The sequence below is a fragment of the Stegodyphus dumicola genome, chromosome 6, assembly GCF_044657685.1.
Source record: "Stegodyphus dumicola isolate Sdum_Otavi_A_Nest chromosome 6, ASM4465768v1".
NCBI lineage: Eukaryota > Metazoa > Arthropoda > Arachnida > Araneae > Eresidae > Stegodyphus > Stegodyphus dumicola.
The window spans coordinates 193,265,284-193,283,492 of record NC_140773.1 but is presented as its reverse complement, the minus strand read 5'-3'; the positions used below and the strand labels follow the sequence as shown (position 1 = coordinate 193,283,492).

The 18,209-nt window shown below is 31.5% G+C and overlaps 2 protein-coding genes across 5 annotated transcripts in view; one reads left to right on the top strand and one right to left on the bottom strand.

Annotated features, from left to right (window-relative positions):
* ecd (ecdysoneless cell cycle regulator) overlaps positions 1-11,412 on the bottom strand; it is a 105,495-nt gene extending 94,083 nt beyond the window's left edge. Inside the window, exons 1-2 of the mRNA XM_085819299.1 lie at positions 11,189-11,412; positions 10,980-11,094 (exon numbers count right to left, since the gene is read on the bottom strand). Coding sequence (XP_085675425.1) covers positions 10,980-11,094; positions 11,189-11,384 — 311 coding nt within the window. The 5' untranslated portion in view covers positions 11,385-11,412. The remainder of the gene's footprint in view (positions 1-10,979; positions 11,095-11,188) is intronic.
* A 374-nt stretch (positions 11,413-11,786) lies between these two features.
* The window catches only part of Nprl3 (GATOR complex protein Nprl3), a 61,918-nt gene continuing 55,495 nt past the window's right edge, over positions 11,787-18,209 (top strand). For 2 of the 4 annotated variants that reach the window (XM_035371574.2, XM_035371576.2), the window contains exons 1-2: positions 11,789-12,008; positions 13,198-13,258. In XM_035371574.2, coding sequence (XP_035227465.2) covers positions 11,894-12,008; positions 13,198-13,258 — 176 coding nt within the window. In that variant the 5' untranslated portion in view covers positions 11,789-11,893. Of the gene's footprint in view, positions 12,009-13,197; positions 13,259-18,209 lie in introns of all 4 variants that reach the window. The other 2 variants (XM_035371577.2, XM_035371573.2) reach the window with 2 other exon arrangements.

The following is an 18,209-nucleotide window of genomic DNA, read 5'->3' as shown; positions in this document are numbered from 1 at the left end:
TGTTTTACTAGTGTTTTCATTTTCCTTGGAAGTATTCCATGCATTTTTTGGTTTGTTCTCAGGGAGTGAAGGAAAATCCTTTTTGTTAAATTTAAATTGTTCTTTTTTCTTTTCTTCTTTGAAAGCTTTAGATTCTTCGATTTGCTTCTGAACATTATAAGGATGTTTACTGCAACCTTTGAAGGAAGAAACGTGATTTTGCCCACAGAGGGCACAGACAGGGAGTTTGTTGTCATTTTTTGTTTGTTTACAAGTGAATGTTTCATGAGGCTCTGCACATTTTAAACAGCGAGGTTTATAGTGACATTTGTCCCGTGTGTGCCCGTACCTTTGGCACTTATGGCACTGCACGGGTCCAGGGCGAGCTTTAAAAGGCTCGATGAAGACATCCAGACCTCTGAGTTTCTTTAATTCATATATTCTTTTACCTTCTTTATTTCTAGTACATTCTGCTATAAAAACAGGAAGATGAACTTTCTTTCCTTCAATAATGTGAATTACTTGTCGAATTTTTTGAATTGGGATACCTTCTTGGGCAATTTCGTTTTTGATTAGTTCCATATTAGCTGTTTTTGGAAGTTTTTTAATTATTGCCTTGATAGGCTTTTCACTGTTGAGTTTATAAGTATGAAAAGGAATAAGTAGTTTAGTTAGGTATTCAGTAACTGTGCGGTAGTCATAAACTCTTATGGTCAGTGTACCTCCACTTAGGTTTCCACGATATTTTTTTATATTTAATTGCTCTTCAAAATCTTCTTTAATCTTATCCCAATCCCCCGTGAAGTCTGCTAAGACTATAGGGGGAATGTGTCCTGCTTTTTTGTTGGGTGTAATAAATTCACCTTCCTCTGCTTCCATATTGTCTTCAGGGTTTAGTTCCTCGAATTTATTTTTTTGAGCTGGTTCTTCAATTTCGGAATTTGATAGAGTTCTTTTATGAGTTTTTCTAGGGGTTTATGTATCCTTCTTTATCTATTGTGGTTTTCTTTTTGATTCTAGATTTTTGACTAGCAGTAATATCAGATTGATTTGTTTCCTCTGTTGGATTATTTAGGGTTTCTTTTTGTTTCATTTCATTAATGTATAATTCTAAGATTTGTATATCCTTTTCCATAGCATTGACGTGGGCTAAGTGAACTTCAGTCGCATTTTTTGGATTAAATGAATTTTGATAAGCATGAAACTCAGAAAGCATAAGTTGCTTAAGTTTTTCTAAGTTATCGCAGGTAACTTCCAGATTTCTGTGATCACACACAGATTTGATACGGTTTTCAATCGCCTCCTTGTCCATGATATGCATGAATCCTAACTTTTAACCTAATGGCGAAAAGAATAAAGAAAACATACTTATCGTGAACATCAAGAAGAGACGACAGCAACTCAGGGCGAGATACTTATAGCAGAAGTAGGAATGACGTCATCTTACGGCAACCAATCAGCTATCGGCACGAATAGGCTTTTCAGATGACGTAACATTGTTTCGTTTTTGCATCTCAATTAGGTTGAGACAGTCCGTTTTCAATGCAAACAGTGGCAGCAAGAAAAATAAGTAGAAGTAACTACTATGTTATATTAAAAATGAAGACTAAACTAAATAAACATTTCAAGGAGGAGAGATGATGCAGTAAAAGGTTTAAAAATAAGCTATATTTTTCAACACTTATCTTCAGGGCAGATGTTTTTATTTTATTCGGCTTATAACTCCTTACTAAATGTAGTATTTAATTTCGATGTACTCCGTCTTTGATATGATTTAAATCAAATTCCTCCTCATTATAAATATAACGAATACAAATCAAATAGTTTTCTGGTTGCAATTTTCCAATTTCGGCTATGCGTAAGGTATGCTTTACGCATCCGCGTGTTGAAAGAAATGTTTAATAAAGTAAACAAATAAATATTAGGCTTCTTTTTTGGTAAATTTTGATACCCTTTAGATCATAATTGCTCATTATTTTATAAATTACGGTTTCATATTTTTAATTTTATAATTTCTGCATGCCATCTTACCAGATTTAAACTGATGATCTATAATCCGGAATCGCCGAAGTCCCGACGAGTCCAGATTAAAGACTTTTGACTGTAGTACAAAAAAGTTACCGAAAGATTTAATGAAGAATGTGTTTTATTTTTTTAATGCATCATATAATCCTTATTTAATAATTAAAATTTGTATTTTAAATTGCTAAAGTATGTTTACTTTTCATATGTTGATAATGTCTGCCGACTTACGATAAACACTGATAATTTGAGAACCGTTTAAAAAATTTCGTAAAAACTACTAACCCAATAAATATTTTTTACCTTTCATCTGCAAAAACATTACCAAATTGTGCCAAGGTGTTTGTGTTAATGTGCAAGTACAAGTTTCTTTAATTTCAAAAAGGATGCCAGAAGGAAATTTGATTTATTTTACAGATTAAAACATAAAAATTCCTATGTAATAAATGTTTATCTTTTTTGCTATTTTAAAAAATATGTTACGAATGAGAAAACTAAATAGTATGATTTAATGACTATTCTTTGAAGAATAGAAACCAATGTCAGATTACCTTGAAATATATAAAGCATTTTACTAAATTTAAAATTTCACAAAGATGAATTGAAAATATAGCTATTTTCACAAAATTTACATTTATTTTATATTTTTACCAATTAATTGGTATGTTAATTACTGTTTACTAAATAGTGTACCAAATATATTGCTAGTTCAAACCAGGAGAGGGCTAATAATCTTTGGAATATGGTAACAGGTAGTTTGGCGACATCTTGGTAGGCGATAAAGGTTACTACCTAGGACTTTGGGAATAATGTGAGAAGTACTCAGTTCCAATTAAGCATTATTTTGTGTGAGGGAAATGAGAGATCATGAGATGTGTCATGTGACATTTATGGATGAATTACAGTTCTTTAATCGGAAAAGGGGGGAAATTTGGGAAAAATATCTGCAGTAGTTTATAGCATTTTGTATTTAGCTTCATTGTGTGTTGTGTGAAAGATGTTGATTAATTTTTGGATCCCATGGCGCTATCTAAAGTGAATTCTAAATATTTATTGCATTTATCTGATAATCCAAAAGAATTGCTTGAATGGTGTATGAGTGTAGGATTAATTGCGGATAAGCATGAATGTCCAACATGTGGGAATGAAATGAGATTGTGTGAAATGAAGGATACTACAGATAAGTTTGAATGGCGGTGCAAGAAATCTGGTGAAAATAGACATTTTGTAAAACAGAATGTAAGGAAGGGTACTTGGTTTGCTGAAACTCGTTTGTATATGGGTGAAATTTTATTAATTTCTTATTAGTGGGTGAATTGACTGCCAGTTGACTACTGGATTATTGAATCTATAAGAAAAGTTTATCCGCAATGCAATCGAGATTGTGATGAAGATTAGGTAAGTTAGTATTTTTAATCATTTGAGGATATTATTTTTATGCATGTAAGGAAAAAATAAATTAATATGGTATTATTGGAAAGTTGTTATTAGCAATGAATTAGTTTAAAGTAATTAGGATTGTAAGCTAATTTTTATTAATTTAATGTATGTGCTTATTTATATTTTAAGTAGTGTTTTTCAATTTAATTATATTTTAATTTAATGATCGTGATTTTGTAAGTTATATGTTTGTAGTATTTTGGAATACGTTTGAGTAGAAGTAAATGTGCATGGAAAGAATTTAAATATTTGACACTAAGTATTTGGAACCATTTTTAATGTTTGTGTTATAAATTTGCAGGTGACGTTTATAATAGATAACTTAGAGGGAAAAGTTTTTGGATATTTTATTTATTTTATACATGCAAATCTTCATCCTTGGAAAGGGTATATACTTTTTCGCGATCAGGTAATTTCATATATGTCCTTTTTACCGAATTTAAAGATTCACAAAATTTTCCTGCATTTTCGTGAAATTTTTCTAATTTATGAGAAAAAAGCAGTGTACATGGATATAGTGAAGAGTGTGCGCAATGCCATTTTTGTGCAATTCTGGGATGTTTATTTTAAGTAAAAATAAGTCAACGTGTACATGGTTTAGTGATATTTTAATTAAATGATAGTTATTTTGTGAATTTTATGTTTGTAGGAATTTGGTATACGTTTCAGTTGAAGTAAAAATATATGGAAATAATTTAAATATTTGACACTAAGTATTTGTAACCATTTGTAATGTTTACGGTATGAATTCGTTGGTGACATTTATAATATAATAGATAATTTAGAGGTAAAAGTTTTTGGATATTTTATTTATTTTATACGTGGAAATGTTCATCCTTGGAAAGGGTATATACATTTTCGCGATCAGATAATTTCATATAGTATGTGCTTTTTACCGAGTTTAAAGATTCACAAAATTTTCCTGCAAATTTTTCTAATTTATGAGAAAAAAGCAGTGTACATGGATAAAGTCGAAAGTGTGTGCAATGCCATTTTTGTGCAATTCTGGGATTTTTATTAAATAAAAATAAGTCAACGTGTACATGGTTACTGTGTATGTGCGATTCTGAAAACCGCGGCAAGGAGTTTGCGATTCTGCACTTTTTCCCAATTTTGCAGTTAATATTTGTCATGATTAAGCAGTTTTGTTCCATAAAATTTCTAGCATAAGTATAATTCGGCTAGCTGATTGTTGGAAAAAGTGTTCAGTAAATAAAAGGAAAAGAAACATGTCTTTCCAAAAAAAAAGTAGAAGGTTGCTGTAGCAGAGTTGGTTGCCAAATTTTCGCCAAAAAATCGCTAAGTTACCATAATCCAAAGATCAACCCAGGAGAGAAACCCGTGTCATTACTTTGAAACATATAAAGCAATTTCCTTCAGCCTGAATCAAGCATAATTCAAAGGCATATTTATAATCATAAAATTAATACACAATGCATTTTATATTTTCATCAATCACTTGGTATGATTTCAGGTGATTACACAATGCCACAAACAGGTACTTTTCCATTTTGCCGGCGCGAGCGATAAAGTCGTCAATAATGGTACAACTGATGCCAAACGGAATATTCTCGCTGGTAACCTTTTACGCCTCATTTTCAAAACAAGTCGTAGCTTTTTCTTATTGATTGTTTCTTTCAATACTGGCATATAATTACCTAGAATTTTTATCAAATAGTTCAATTTTATTTCTAAGGCCATTTTCGGTAATTAAGTCAATTAGGATGCAATCACAGCGCTTACCTGAAGCCGAAAATATAGAAAAGGTAAAGTCAAGGGTTAAATTCATCCATTCTAACGAGAATGCATTAGCGAAGTAAAGCACTACAGTTTTACATAATTTCTGAGTAAGCTATTCGTACGAATTCAAATATTTCTTGCATTTAAACTTGTGTTCCAAATTAAGATTTAACTTGAAATTAATGTAGATAATTACTGAGAGCATTATATTTTTGTAGAGTAGTTTACGTGAGATGAGATCGCTTGCGGTCACGTGATATGAACCGGCGAATCAGGATGTTGAACCATGAAAGCATAGTAAATTCTTAAATTAATGTCTTTTTACAAATTTATTGTCTTTATATATTGGCTTTTTATAAAATTTTAAGCGATACTAAAATGTTTATGCCTTCTTTTTTTAAAAGAATTCTTAGAACTAACATTTTTAAAATTTTTTTTATGTGTATACTGTATGTTGTCGCCCATAAAGTCTGCTTGGCGAGATTTGCGCCGGCAAAACGGAAAAGTACCCACAAACATTATACAGCTAATTAACACTAGCTCCAATAGTGGGAGCACTTCCGCAAAGGATCCGTTAAATGTAAACATCGGCAAAAATGGCGATAAAAGTTCAAAGCTGGTTACCCGGAGAACTGGTTTGTCGGAGGTAGGAACCTGGTTCACTTTTAGACAGAGAATATTTCTCGTCTGTTCGGGGGTCTGTTTTAATGCTGGCTAGCGGTGCGTCACTACCGTGTGAGATGGTGAAAATCTGCGGGGGGGGGGGAATTTTTAAAAGACTTTAAACACGCAGAACCACAGGGCTCCTAAAATATTATGATTAACGTGGGCCACAAAAATATACGTTTTAAGTAATTAAATTTTTATTTTTACCTAAAATAATAAGAATTAAATCAGTTTTCATGCTTAAAAATGTGATATATTTTTAATGCATTTTTAAAAATTACTTTTTAGAGGCTGCTAGGTGTTTATATACAATAGATGATTAGAATGAAAAACAAATTATTATTAGTTCTCTGAGATGACAAAATACTATTTTTATGTATTCCCAGAGTCATCAAAGTTAGTAAACCACTACTTTGAGTAATTAATTAAAGTTTGAATGAATCTTGAAAGATAACAAGATGTATAATGTTTATTCTAGTTTTATTTACAATGCTACTTTAAAGAATTTGAATATTATTGAAGATACTTGGCATTGTCAAATTTATTATGAAAAAGACAGTTGTTTCCAAAATAAAATATTTTAAGCTATCAGCAAGTAAATTCAAAAAACAACTTTGAAAAATTGCTTGTGTAAAATGAATGTTTTAAATGTATTATTTGGTAATGAATCCATTAAGCTATTAATGTACAGTAGCACTAATTATTAAACATAATTTTGAGAATATCGACAAGCAAAACTTAATGAAAAAGACACTTTTTACTAAAAATATTAGTATTCTGTAATAATGACAGAGAATATATGTAATGAATACCATGGTCAAATATCTATATAAAGAAAAAGAAACAAACCAAAAAAAAGTAGTATTCTCTACCTCGACACTTGCAAAAGTAATCCTGCTATGTAACACATAGTTAATTTCTGATTACATGATATTGCAAGCATTTTCTTCAGATTTTTCCTAAAACTGATATTGAATACTGGTAGTTTGATCTGGTTTCATATCATGGTTAAAGGGCTGGCTGCATGGTTGATTTTTCTAGTTTTCCTCATATGTAATGCAAATACAAGCCAGTTTCCCTTAGAAAGTTGTTCAAAACGACATCTTTCTTCAAGGCTATAGCCGGTATTCTTTACTATATTCGAATAACCTAAACTTTCCTTCAGATTCTACATTGACATGATGTATCTGTTGTAAGCAGGACAAAGATCATTCCGCCTCTATCCGTGTAAGCAGGAGTGTATTTAAAACACGTCAGAATCATGGGATTCATAACAAAATCAACCATGTTTTAATCTTGAAAACTTTATAAATTTTCCCAATTTTTTTACGTCGTGGGTTTCACTAACAAGATATTCATATTTTTGTTCAAGTTCACAAGCAGTTGAGCAATACAATTGCTGAATACTGGTAGTTTGATCCAAGTTTGAATCTTCAGTATTCAGTATCTTGGAGGTAACAAGATTGGATATTTTTCATAAAACAAATGAACTATAAGCGTTTTGTTTTCATTCTTTGTGCCTTACGATGCGATAATGTCGGAACATAGGATGACAGAAGAGAGAGTTTTAAATTAGCTCCAATAAGAGATTTGTTTGAAAATTTTGTCGAGAATTGTCAGAAATTATATCATGTACGGGAATACATGACTTTGGACTAAAAGCTAGAACCTTTTCGAGGACGATGCTCCTTTTGGCAGTATATGCCTAAGAAACCTGCACGATATTGTATAAAGATATTTACTGTGATTGATTTTAGAACCTTCTATACTTTGAACATGGAGATTTACTCATGTCAGCAGCCAGATGGGTCATACAAGAAAGTCAACAGTTCTTGTGACAAAGCAAAGTGCATCCTAGCTCCATTATACAATTCTGGAAGAAACATTTTTCAGAATTGTCATGTTTTGTTTGACACAGATAGTTGGTACACCAGTTATGAATTGGCCAATTTCTTACAGAAAAATTAAATTTCTATCGTTGGAACAATATGCAAGGATAAGATTATCCCACCTGAATTTGTGTCGAATAAGAATAGAGAACAGCATTCAACTCTCTCGGGGTTTCAAAAGGATACAATGCTACTTTCTTATATGGCTGAAAAGAATAAATGTGTTAACCTTTTGTCAACTATGCACAATGATGACCATATTGATGAAAGCACGGGAGATTTGAAGAAATCTGAAGTTAATTACGTTTTATAACATGACAAAAGGAGCAGTTGATATAGTTGACGGGTGGCACTTATTCTGTGGCCAGAATATCAAACTGATGGCCATATTATTTTCGCTATTAAATATTGCCGGCATAAATTCAAGGATCTTGCTTTTATCTACTAAAACTCCACCAGAGAAGTTCAGAAATAGGAGGCACTTCTGATTTGGCCTTTGCACTTTTAGATCCTCATTTGAAATCATAACAGAAACAGTAGGAATACAACACAGGTTCTCTAGAAGATTCGCAAACAAAGAAAAAAAAAAAATTATGTTACCAGAGATGTTACATGTGCTCAAGAAAAAAAGACAGAAAATCAAAAACTGTATGTGTGAAGTGTAAAAAAAATATGTCAAGAAACTGTGAAACAGAAGCTTCGTGTATAAACTACAAAATATCTAATTCTTCTTGAGCCTAATAGATTTGAAATTAATTATATAACTCATTGTCCATGTAATAATTCTGCATAATTCTGATTATAATTGCACTCAAAAATAAAAAAACACAAATTTCTCATAGAAATCAATGATTCCTAGTCATCTGAAGAAAATGTAAGTACTTCTATTTGTTATTAATTTTTAAATTAACATTATTTTAAAGTTATTTTATATAATAAATGTTGCAATTAATACAGAATGCATTATTTTACTGAATTGTAATAATACGTTTCATTTGTATGTCATTTAATTGCGACGCGAGTTCTCGTGTTAAATAATACAGCGTGCATCCTCCCGGGTTAACACCGCTAAATGTCATTATCAACCTATTTATTTTACTTCTATATGCTAAATATCTTATAACTTGACTTGTACACCGCTAAAATCATGGCTTCCATATGATAAATACAGTCAAAAGTCGTTAATCCAGACTCGTCGGGACTTCGGCGATTCTAGATTATTGATTTTTCCAGATTATAGATCATCAGTTTAAATCTGGTAAGATGGCATGCAGAAATTATAAAATTAAAAATATGTAACCATAATTTATGAAATAAAGAACAATTATGATCTAAAGGGTATCAAAATTTACAAAAAAAAAAAAAAATTAATATTTATTTGTTTACTTTATTAAACATTTCTTTCAATGTAAGTTGTTTAAGTTGCTTTGTTTTTATGTGATAATACATTCTTTTTAATTCTATAAACAGACATAATTTCTTGTTCAGTTACAAAGTTCCGCTGTTCAAGTCCTATAATTGCATTGTCGAGAATACCAACTAATTTGTCAATCGAAATTTTTTCGTTTTCAATAACATCTGTCACTTTCTTCGCTATCGGAAGCGAATTATAACGACGAGGAATTTGATTTAAATCATATCAAAGACGGAGTACATTGAGATGAAATACTACATTTAGTAAGGAATTATAAGACAAATAAAATAAAAACATCTGCTCTGAAGATAAGGATAGTGCTGACAGATCAACTTCCAATTCATTGCGTGCCGCGGCGTTACAGATACACAAAGTTTAGATAAACAAACGTTAAAGTTTGGATAAACAAAGGATATGCCTTTATCCATTTTTTGCAGCAATTCCACTTTTTGTTTAATGGACTTCGAAACATACTTTTGCTTTGTAGATCCTTTACATATTAGTAAATATATATCAGAAATTCTATTTGACATAATCGAAAGTTCAAGCTTACTTTTATAAAATTGCTCTAACAGTCTGCAAAAAATAATAAGTCGAATCCAATTCGAAGATTAAGGAACAACGCAATCTGCAACATTAACTGAATTAGATAATTTTAGCTTAGCTTATACCGTCCATTATACATTAAACGCGCATTCGTAAACGTATTTTGCGCACACGCATATTCACAGCCGTAAAGGTCTTACGCGCATGCGTCAACGCGATGCATGCGCAGAAAGTTTGTAGCTTTGAGGTCCGGATTATGGGTGTTAGAATTAACGACTTTTGACTGTATCTTGCAACTTAACTATACACCGCTAAAATCATGGCTGATTAGCCGTTGGTGAGCTTGGCGAATAAATACGCACCGGCGCCAACGGATCCACTGCGGAAACGCCAACGGATGATTTTTTGCCAATCAATTGGTATGTTAATTACTGTTTACTAAATAGTGTACCAAATATATTGCTAGTTCAAAACAGGAGAGAAACCCATGTCATTACTTTGAAACACGTAAAACAATTTCCTTCAGGCTGAATCAAGCATAATTCGAAGGCATATTTATAATCATAAAATTAATACACAATGCATTTTATATTTTCATCAATCACTTGGTATAATGATTTCAAGTGATTACACAATGTACCACAAACATTATATAGCTAATTAACACTAGTCCCAATACCAAACAAATGAATAATAATAAAATAAATGCAATTTTACTCTAAACAGAGCAGTAGTGTAGCTACGGTGCGGCAAGAGGGGAATAAGTGTCCCCGGGCACAGCATTCAAGAGGTGCCAAGCAGATGTTACCAAATTTTAGTTTGAAATGTTTTCCATTTTTGAGAAGACAGGGTGAGGGTACGAAATCTTCATTTGTCCCCGGGTGTTGAAAACTATGGCTCTAAAACCAGAGTACAGTACATAGAAAGACTCAGTTTTCAACAAAATAAACTCCCCCTCCCTCATAAAAATTTACCAATTTTACTCCCATGGAATGGGTAGCTTTTCATGGTAAACTTCAATGAAAGCTTTCACTTCTTACAACAAATAGCCCTTTTCAGTCTTTCCTTTAAGGGCATATATCCTTTGTTTACATAAGAAAACATTAAATAATTTAACTGGATACCATATGAGAGTTTAACACCGTAAAGGAAAAAATTAGATCATTACAGCCGTGTTTTAAACACTAAAATAATAAGTAGATTTTATATAAATTAAAAACGCTGTTTTTTAATTTTGATGGAATTAAGTGTGACATAACTGAATAAAAAGACGTAAGACTTACTGTACAACTAAATCTTGGTATTTCTCCGTTAGGTAAAATAAGAGATACACGATAAACCATTCATCTTCTATATTGTCTTCAAAACAAGTAATTCCTTTCAAATGCGCTGACGAAACTATACAGAGAAATGAACAAAATCCAGGAAAAAGACAAGTAAAAGAAAATGAAAATATACATGTTCAAACTTGCTCTATAATTAGAAAAATTACCTGGACTTTCTTCAACAACATGCAAATTAAAACAATCGTTTTGCCATATGTAACGATTAAGAAATCCACTTAGTCTAGATATATAATTTTCGGCAATTTTTTCTAAACTTCCAAGATTTGAGGAACAATTATTATTTCCAGCATTAACAGTCGGGAATAATTTATATACTACGGTATTTTCAGATAAAGCTGCCATTGTTGTTGTCTGAGCAATTAAAATTTAAGTATAAGTAATAGTTATTGTTTCTGCCACATAAAGTTCTTGTTTTCGCAAACATACCTTTAAGTATTGAAAATGACAGCTTCTGCGTTTACTTCATTACCCATAATTACTGCATTTAATTACTGCATTATAGCATCATATGTGAAGGAATTGGTATAAACTTAATGAAACTCTATACACTGCAGCTTCTGAACAAATAACAAACAATCCAAAAAAGGATTAAATTAGTAACTATAAAAAGGATTAAATTAGAGATCTATTATAAAGATAAAGAAATTAATAAGAATATGATTTCAGCATGGAGTTTTTAGTTCAAAGAAACTGTCTTCCTGAAAGATGTTAAGTATTTCTTTAAAATATTTTGAAATATTAATATGGCAACACAATTCCAAATCAAATTGTCAATGTAAAGCTTAGCATTAAATAAATATTTACCAAATTGGCGCTAAATCTGTTATTGTGATATAGTTTTACCATATTAAATGGATGAAGCTAATCCATCAGGATTATTTTTGGTAACATCTGGGAGTAAAGGTGATCGCTTGCTCTTTCGATATCCGTTTGATAGTGAGGGAAGTAAAGAAAATAACTGTAAAAGTACGTTCATTTTTAATTTATGTATTAATGAAAAGTTTTCTGTTATGTTATATTTTGTCTGTTTTCATGTATCAGTTATTTAGTATGAAGTTAGATTTTTAAATATATATATTTATTTAAAGAATTCTATTTTCATAATAACGAAATAATGTATAAACTATTTTATGAACGATAACATATGAAATAATTTTTCACATAATTATAAAATATCTCCGAATTTGTCCTAGAGAATTGAACAGGATGGGTTTTCTTCCGCAACGAACTCGTTAGCACCGTTGCATTTTTACTTGCCAAGCCAAGCTCGTCAAAGGCTGATCGAGGATGAGTGGCGTACGGTTAAGCTATCAGATCTTTATGATAAGATCATATTCATATTGTATCTTATTTTATGGTACCAAATTCGGCTAATCTTTAGAATATGGTAAGAGGTAGTTTGGCGATAAATTCTTGTACTTGTGCGTCCTTAATCCTTTCATTTTTGGAATGAATGTAGACTGTAAATTAAATAAAAGGGTTTTGTACTAAATCTTTGGTATTCTTTCAAATATTTCATTTTTCGTATGTTCTAGCTAATAGTTAAAATATCCTATCCGATTTTCTTTCTACTGTCAATGAGCATGTGTATTTTAAATATGAAAAAGCATTTTTCTGTTAGTAGTGGAGTATTAGCTCCCCCATTTTAGTATCTTGTTTTTTTTTTTCTGTTTCCCAACTGTTTTAGCATAGCAGTCTATGAGCTGTGTTTAGGACCAAAAAAAAGAAAGAAAAGTTGTGTTCTATAAAAGAAAAAAAAAAAAAAAAAAGAATCCAGAAGAAAATATTACGTTGAAAATATAATCCCAGTGCATCCTATGCAAGAAAATAATAAATAATTAAATATAAATAACTATCAGCAATCAATTAATTAATATAAATTAAATCATAATTTGAATAAATATGCAAAGTGGAAAAAAAATTCGCATAAGGGTGCCAGTGATCAGTTTCAAGCGAGAAACTGATCTTTAGTTTCTGCATGCAGCCATATTTTATGATACAATTTCTGTCTTTTTGAACAGCAGCCAACTTATATAAGAGTGCAGCACCATTATGAAGTGGTTCCAGTGTGTGTACGTTTGTATGATCAGGATAATGAATCTTAAATTATGGTATATTTCTTGTAATATTTATATTTTTATTAAATTCCTTTTAGACAGCAAGAGAAGTCCATATGCTCTCTTGAATGATCAAAAAGATGATTTCTGCATTCCTAAGTGAGTGTTAAACATAAATTATTACTCTTATTTTATGTAATCATTTACCACTAAGAGAATTTCTCATTGTAATAAGGAAAAATAAGAATTTACTGAATTTTAATCCAATAGAAATTTAAAAAAAAAAAAAAAATTCAAATTTAATTTAATGCAGAAATAATAAAGATTATCTTAATTTATAATAAACATTCTTGTTTTCAATTTCCCCCAAAATTAATATTTTTTTAATGAAATGCGCTTAATTCAAATTTGCAGGCAGTACTGCCTTAATCAGTCATCTTAAGAAGGATATTCGGTACTCTTCAGTTATCAGGACTGAATTCATAAATGTATGGATGGATGGATGCATGTGTTCATCTACACATGTGTACATACATACGTATCTCTGTGTATACACACACATATATACATATACACATGTATAACATACATACCTTTCTGAATCCGGTCACAACAACGGAAGAGTATCGAATATTCTGTCCTTTGTTTTTCCATTCTGAACTCGTTTTAAGATTTGATCGAAATATTGGTACTTATCCGTTTTGCTGGCGCAAATCTCACCAAGCAGACTTTGTTGGCGACAACGTACAGTATACACATAAAAAATTTTAACAAATGTTAGTTCTAAGAATTTTTTATTTTGAAGGCATAAACATTTTAGTATTATTTAAAATTTTGTAAAAAGCCAATGAATAAAGACAATACATTTGTAAAAAGAATTTAATTCAGGAATTTATTATGCTTTCATGGTTCAGCATCCTGATTCGCTGGTTCGTATCACGTGACCCCAAGTGATCTCATCTCACGTAAACTATGCTACAAAAATATCATTCTCTCATTAATTATCTACATTAATTTCAAGTTAAATCTTAATTTTGAATACAATCTGTTTTAAATGCAACATTAATACATAAACAATAAAATAATAAATAATAACAATAAATAATAAACAATAAAATGGTTTAAATGCAAGAATTATTTCAATTCGTACAAATAGCGAACTTAGAAATTATGTAAAACCACAGTGCTTTACATCGCTAGTGCATTCTCATTAGAATTGATGAATTTAACCCTTGATTTTGCCTTTTCTATATTTTCGCCTTCGGGAGAGGTGTGATTGCATTCTAATTGACTTAATTACCGCGAATGGCCTTAGGGCATAAAATTGAACTATCTGGTAAAAATTGTATGGAACTATATGCCAGTATTGAAAGAAACAATCAATCTGGTAAGAAATGGCTGCGACTTGTTTTGAAAATAAGGCGTAAAAGGTTACCAGTGAAGATATTCCGTTTGGCATCAGTTGTACCATTGTTGGCGACTTTATCCTTTGCGCTGGCGAAATGGAAAAGTACCAAAATATTTTATAATGAAACATAAATAATGAAACCTCGCTTTACTAACCTAAAAGGAAACATTGGGCCATTGTTTCTAAAATCAGCCATCTCTAATTTTTTAGGATTAATGTTTTCATTATTTCTTTATTTAGAGGTAAATATTTATTTTATAATGTGAGCAAGTGATTTCAGTATATTATATGCATAAATATTGGACTATAAAACCTTATTCCCAAGAGATGGTTTTAAAATTCCTATGTTTAGATCTTTTGATTTTTAGTATCTCTACTCATTATTAGCTAAATAGATTCATAGTGCTTTGTTTTGTGTTTTTTAAAAGCAAATTAACAACCAAAAGCAGAAATAATAAATATTTCAATATATTATAAAAAATATTTTGTCACATTCTCAAGTGTAATTTTATTACTCAGTAATGAATTTATCAGTGATTTGTGACTATTTTGGCAATATTTGAGATCAGAATTTGGTTAGAGTTGACTTTAGGGTACCCCTAATGTTATTGTGAAGTTGTTTCATTTATTGCCAAGTTGTTGTTTCGTTTATCGCCGAGTTGTTGTATCATTCATAGCAACCTTGTAAGGATCTTAAGTTTTACTAACGTTTATTTTATTTTAAATCTTTACTATCACTTCTTATTTTCTACTTCCGGCCAGAATTATAAGCGTGAAGGAGTTTATGCAAAATTGTCTGGCGAACGCCAAGTATTTAAGTGTGGCCTTTTTGCCAAGCAGAAAAAAGGAAGCCGTGAGTTCGAAGCAGGCCGCTTACCTTAGAAGTTACGCAGTTGCTACTTTGCCTTCCAGGCCAGAGGTTTTAATCCTCTTGATAAATTAAACGTATTGTAGTGTTCACAGTCTCTGTGCTACATACGCTTCCTGTTATTATAAGGCCAATCTTATTCTAAAGTTAAATTAGAGTTTAGTTTTATTTTGATATCTTTTAAGTTAGACCCCGAGTGGAGGGTCATTGTATTCCGAAGTACGGAAGTCATTGTATATAAAGAAAAAAAATAAAGGGTTTTGTATACCCTTCGTCTGTATCCTGTCTACTTACTACAATTAGTGAACATAGCTTTAGTAAGCTCTCTGTTCTAGTCAGGTCATTGTATGTTTCCGAAGAAGGTTAGAAGAAACATTGAACCTAATAACCTGAGTAGTTGAATGTTATGGAGACCCTATTATGACATAATTGTTCATATTATATCGGGAAATTTTGAATCATGGGATGTTTTGCATGGACTTTTGTGGTGTGTGTTGCGTAGGAAGTAGATTGCTTGTTTCATTGCTTAGATGGTACAATGGCTGAATTTAGTAAGATTAATTAGAAGTTTCTGTATGATTTGGAATAAAAGGGGAAAAGTGCATTAATTGACTGGTGTATAAATGAAGGTTTACTTAGTAGCCATTTTCCTGACAGTCTGGAACAATATATTATGTTTTTTACTCTTATTTTTGTGAATTTATGTGGCGATGCCAATATATGGTTTCTAGTTCAGATAATTTTAAAAACTTTTTGGATGCTGTTAAGGAATTTTGTGTGCCACAGACTGAAGGCGAACGAATTTCTAAATAAGGGAAGTGGATATTTGCTTTATGTAGTGCTTAAATGCATGACAAGTTTTTCCTTTCTTATGTTATTTCATTGTTCGGTTTAAAATGTATTTTGTTGAGATTTTGTATAATTCAAGGGATTGTATAAGGCATAGTTTGTGCAATTCTCTTATGGTTTTTTGAAGTGAAAATAGGTCGATATGTACATGGATAAAGTCAAGGGAGTGTGCAATGCCATTTTTGTTCAATTCTAGGATCAGGGTTGCCACGCTACCTGGAAAACCGGGAGAACCGGGAAAAGTCAGGGAATTCGAAAATTGACCAAAATATTCAGGGAAAAGTCAGGGAATTTAAGTATTTTTGTCAAAATCTGGAAAAGTCAGGGAAGTTCATACAACGATCCCGCCAAAAAAAGCGATTTTTGTGCCGACGTCGGAAGAGATAACTTTTTTGGCGAATTATGTATCACGTGAGTGTCATTCGGGTAGCTGGCATAGAGCCAATTTTCGCAGCTCCAATTTGATTGTCTTTTAGAAAGGCAAAGCAACTTTCCCGCAAGTTTTGGTTTCCAGTATTCTCGAGAATCGCATGTGCAGTGCATGAATTAAAGTACCTGTTCTCGTATAAAACAAAATGGGTTTAATCCTAGTATACGGTACCATGGAGGTTAGAATCAAAGAATATGTATTGTAAAGAAGGAAAACCTCTCTGCAACAGACGTGGCTGTGGCTCCGTTCCATCATAGAGGGAAACAGCTGTGCATATCTGATATATCTGTCGCCAAAGCTTGAAACCGGTGTCGAAGTTCGAAGGTCACGTTATCAAGAGTTCATAAAATGAATATCGTTTAAAATTTCTTTAACCACTTGCGCTAAAAAGATGTGCCACGCACGTCAAGATGCTTTTGTCTCAAACCGCGAGCGACGTGAACACCACGTCGATAAGCATTTATCGCAAAAATGAAAATAACGTGGTGAACACGTCGCCTAACAACGAGATTGTTTATTTCTCGAGTTACAGCTCTGGATTGCACTCGCAGATGCGGAGCGGCGTAAATGAGACACTTTACCGCTTGTTATATTGTAGCGCATGGCACCGCAAACGTGAAGTTTAGTCTTAGCGCAAGTGGTTAAACTCTAAAGGAAAAGAAAATATTTTTTGGTGCAAGTAAATTAATTCATAGATTAGTTATTTTCAGGAAAAAAAAAAAAAAACTACGAAAATCTGTTTTTAAAATTATTGCGAAAAATCCAAGAAGAAACGCCCTTTGATAAAACGTTTCTTCTTGGATTTTTCGCAATAATTTAAAAACGGATTTTCGTAGTTTTCTTTTTGTCAAAGAGCGTTTCTTCTTAACACGTGTTTCTCAATTTCCTGTACACATCGCGGAGAGGGAAATTCTGGCCGCCAGGTTTCGTCGCCAAATCCCTTGGCAAATTTTCCCTCCGCATTCTAGCAGCGTAATAGCATTTTACTTGTATGGAACCTTTTCTTCTTTACATAGACGTTCTTTGGTTAGAATAATAATAAGATTTGGCGACATCATGATGCGCAGTAAAGGGGTCATTTTGGTCTTGGCGACAATTTTCAAAATCGTGCCAAAGCCTTACCGTATACTAGAATTTTACCGCAAAATCTTTTTAAACCTTTTTTTTTTTCTTTTTAATAAATACCTTGCCATTTTGCAGTAAAATAAAAAAATAGTAATCAGTCATCTAGGCTAGCCATGTAATATAACTATATTCGCTAAAATATCGTTGATTATTATAATTCAATTTTTAAGTAATTATTTTTATGTTATTCATATAATTTAATGTTGCTTCTTCCCTCTAAATTTATTTATTATTAGTAAATAATATTTCCAAATTTCAGGAAATTTTCTCTGGCATAATCCTGAAATTAATTATAGCAGTATGATGACATACCATCACGAAATTTAATGCACATATTTTTTCCTTATGTATGCTGCGAAATTAATATAAAATACCTCAATTTATTAAAATAGATTTCTTTCTTTCGTTTAGCTGCAGAATATCTGCAAAA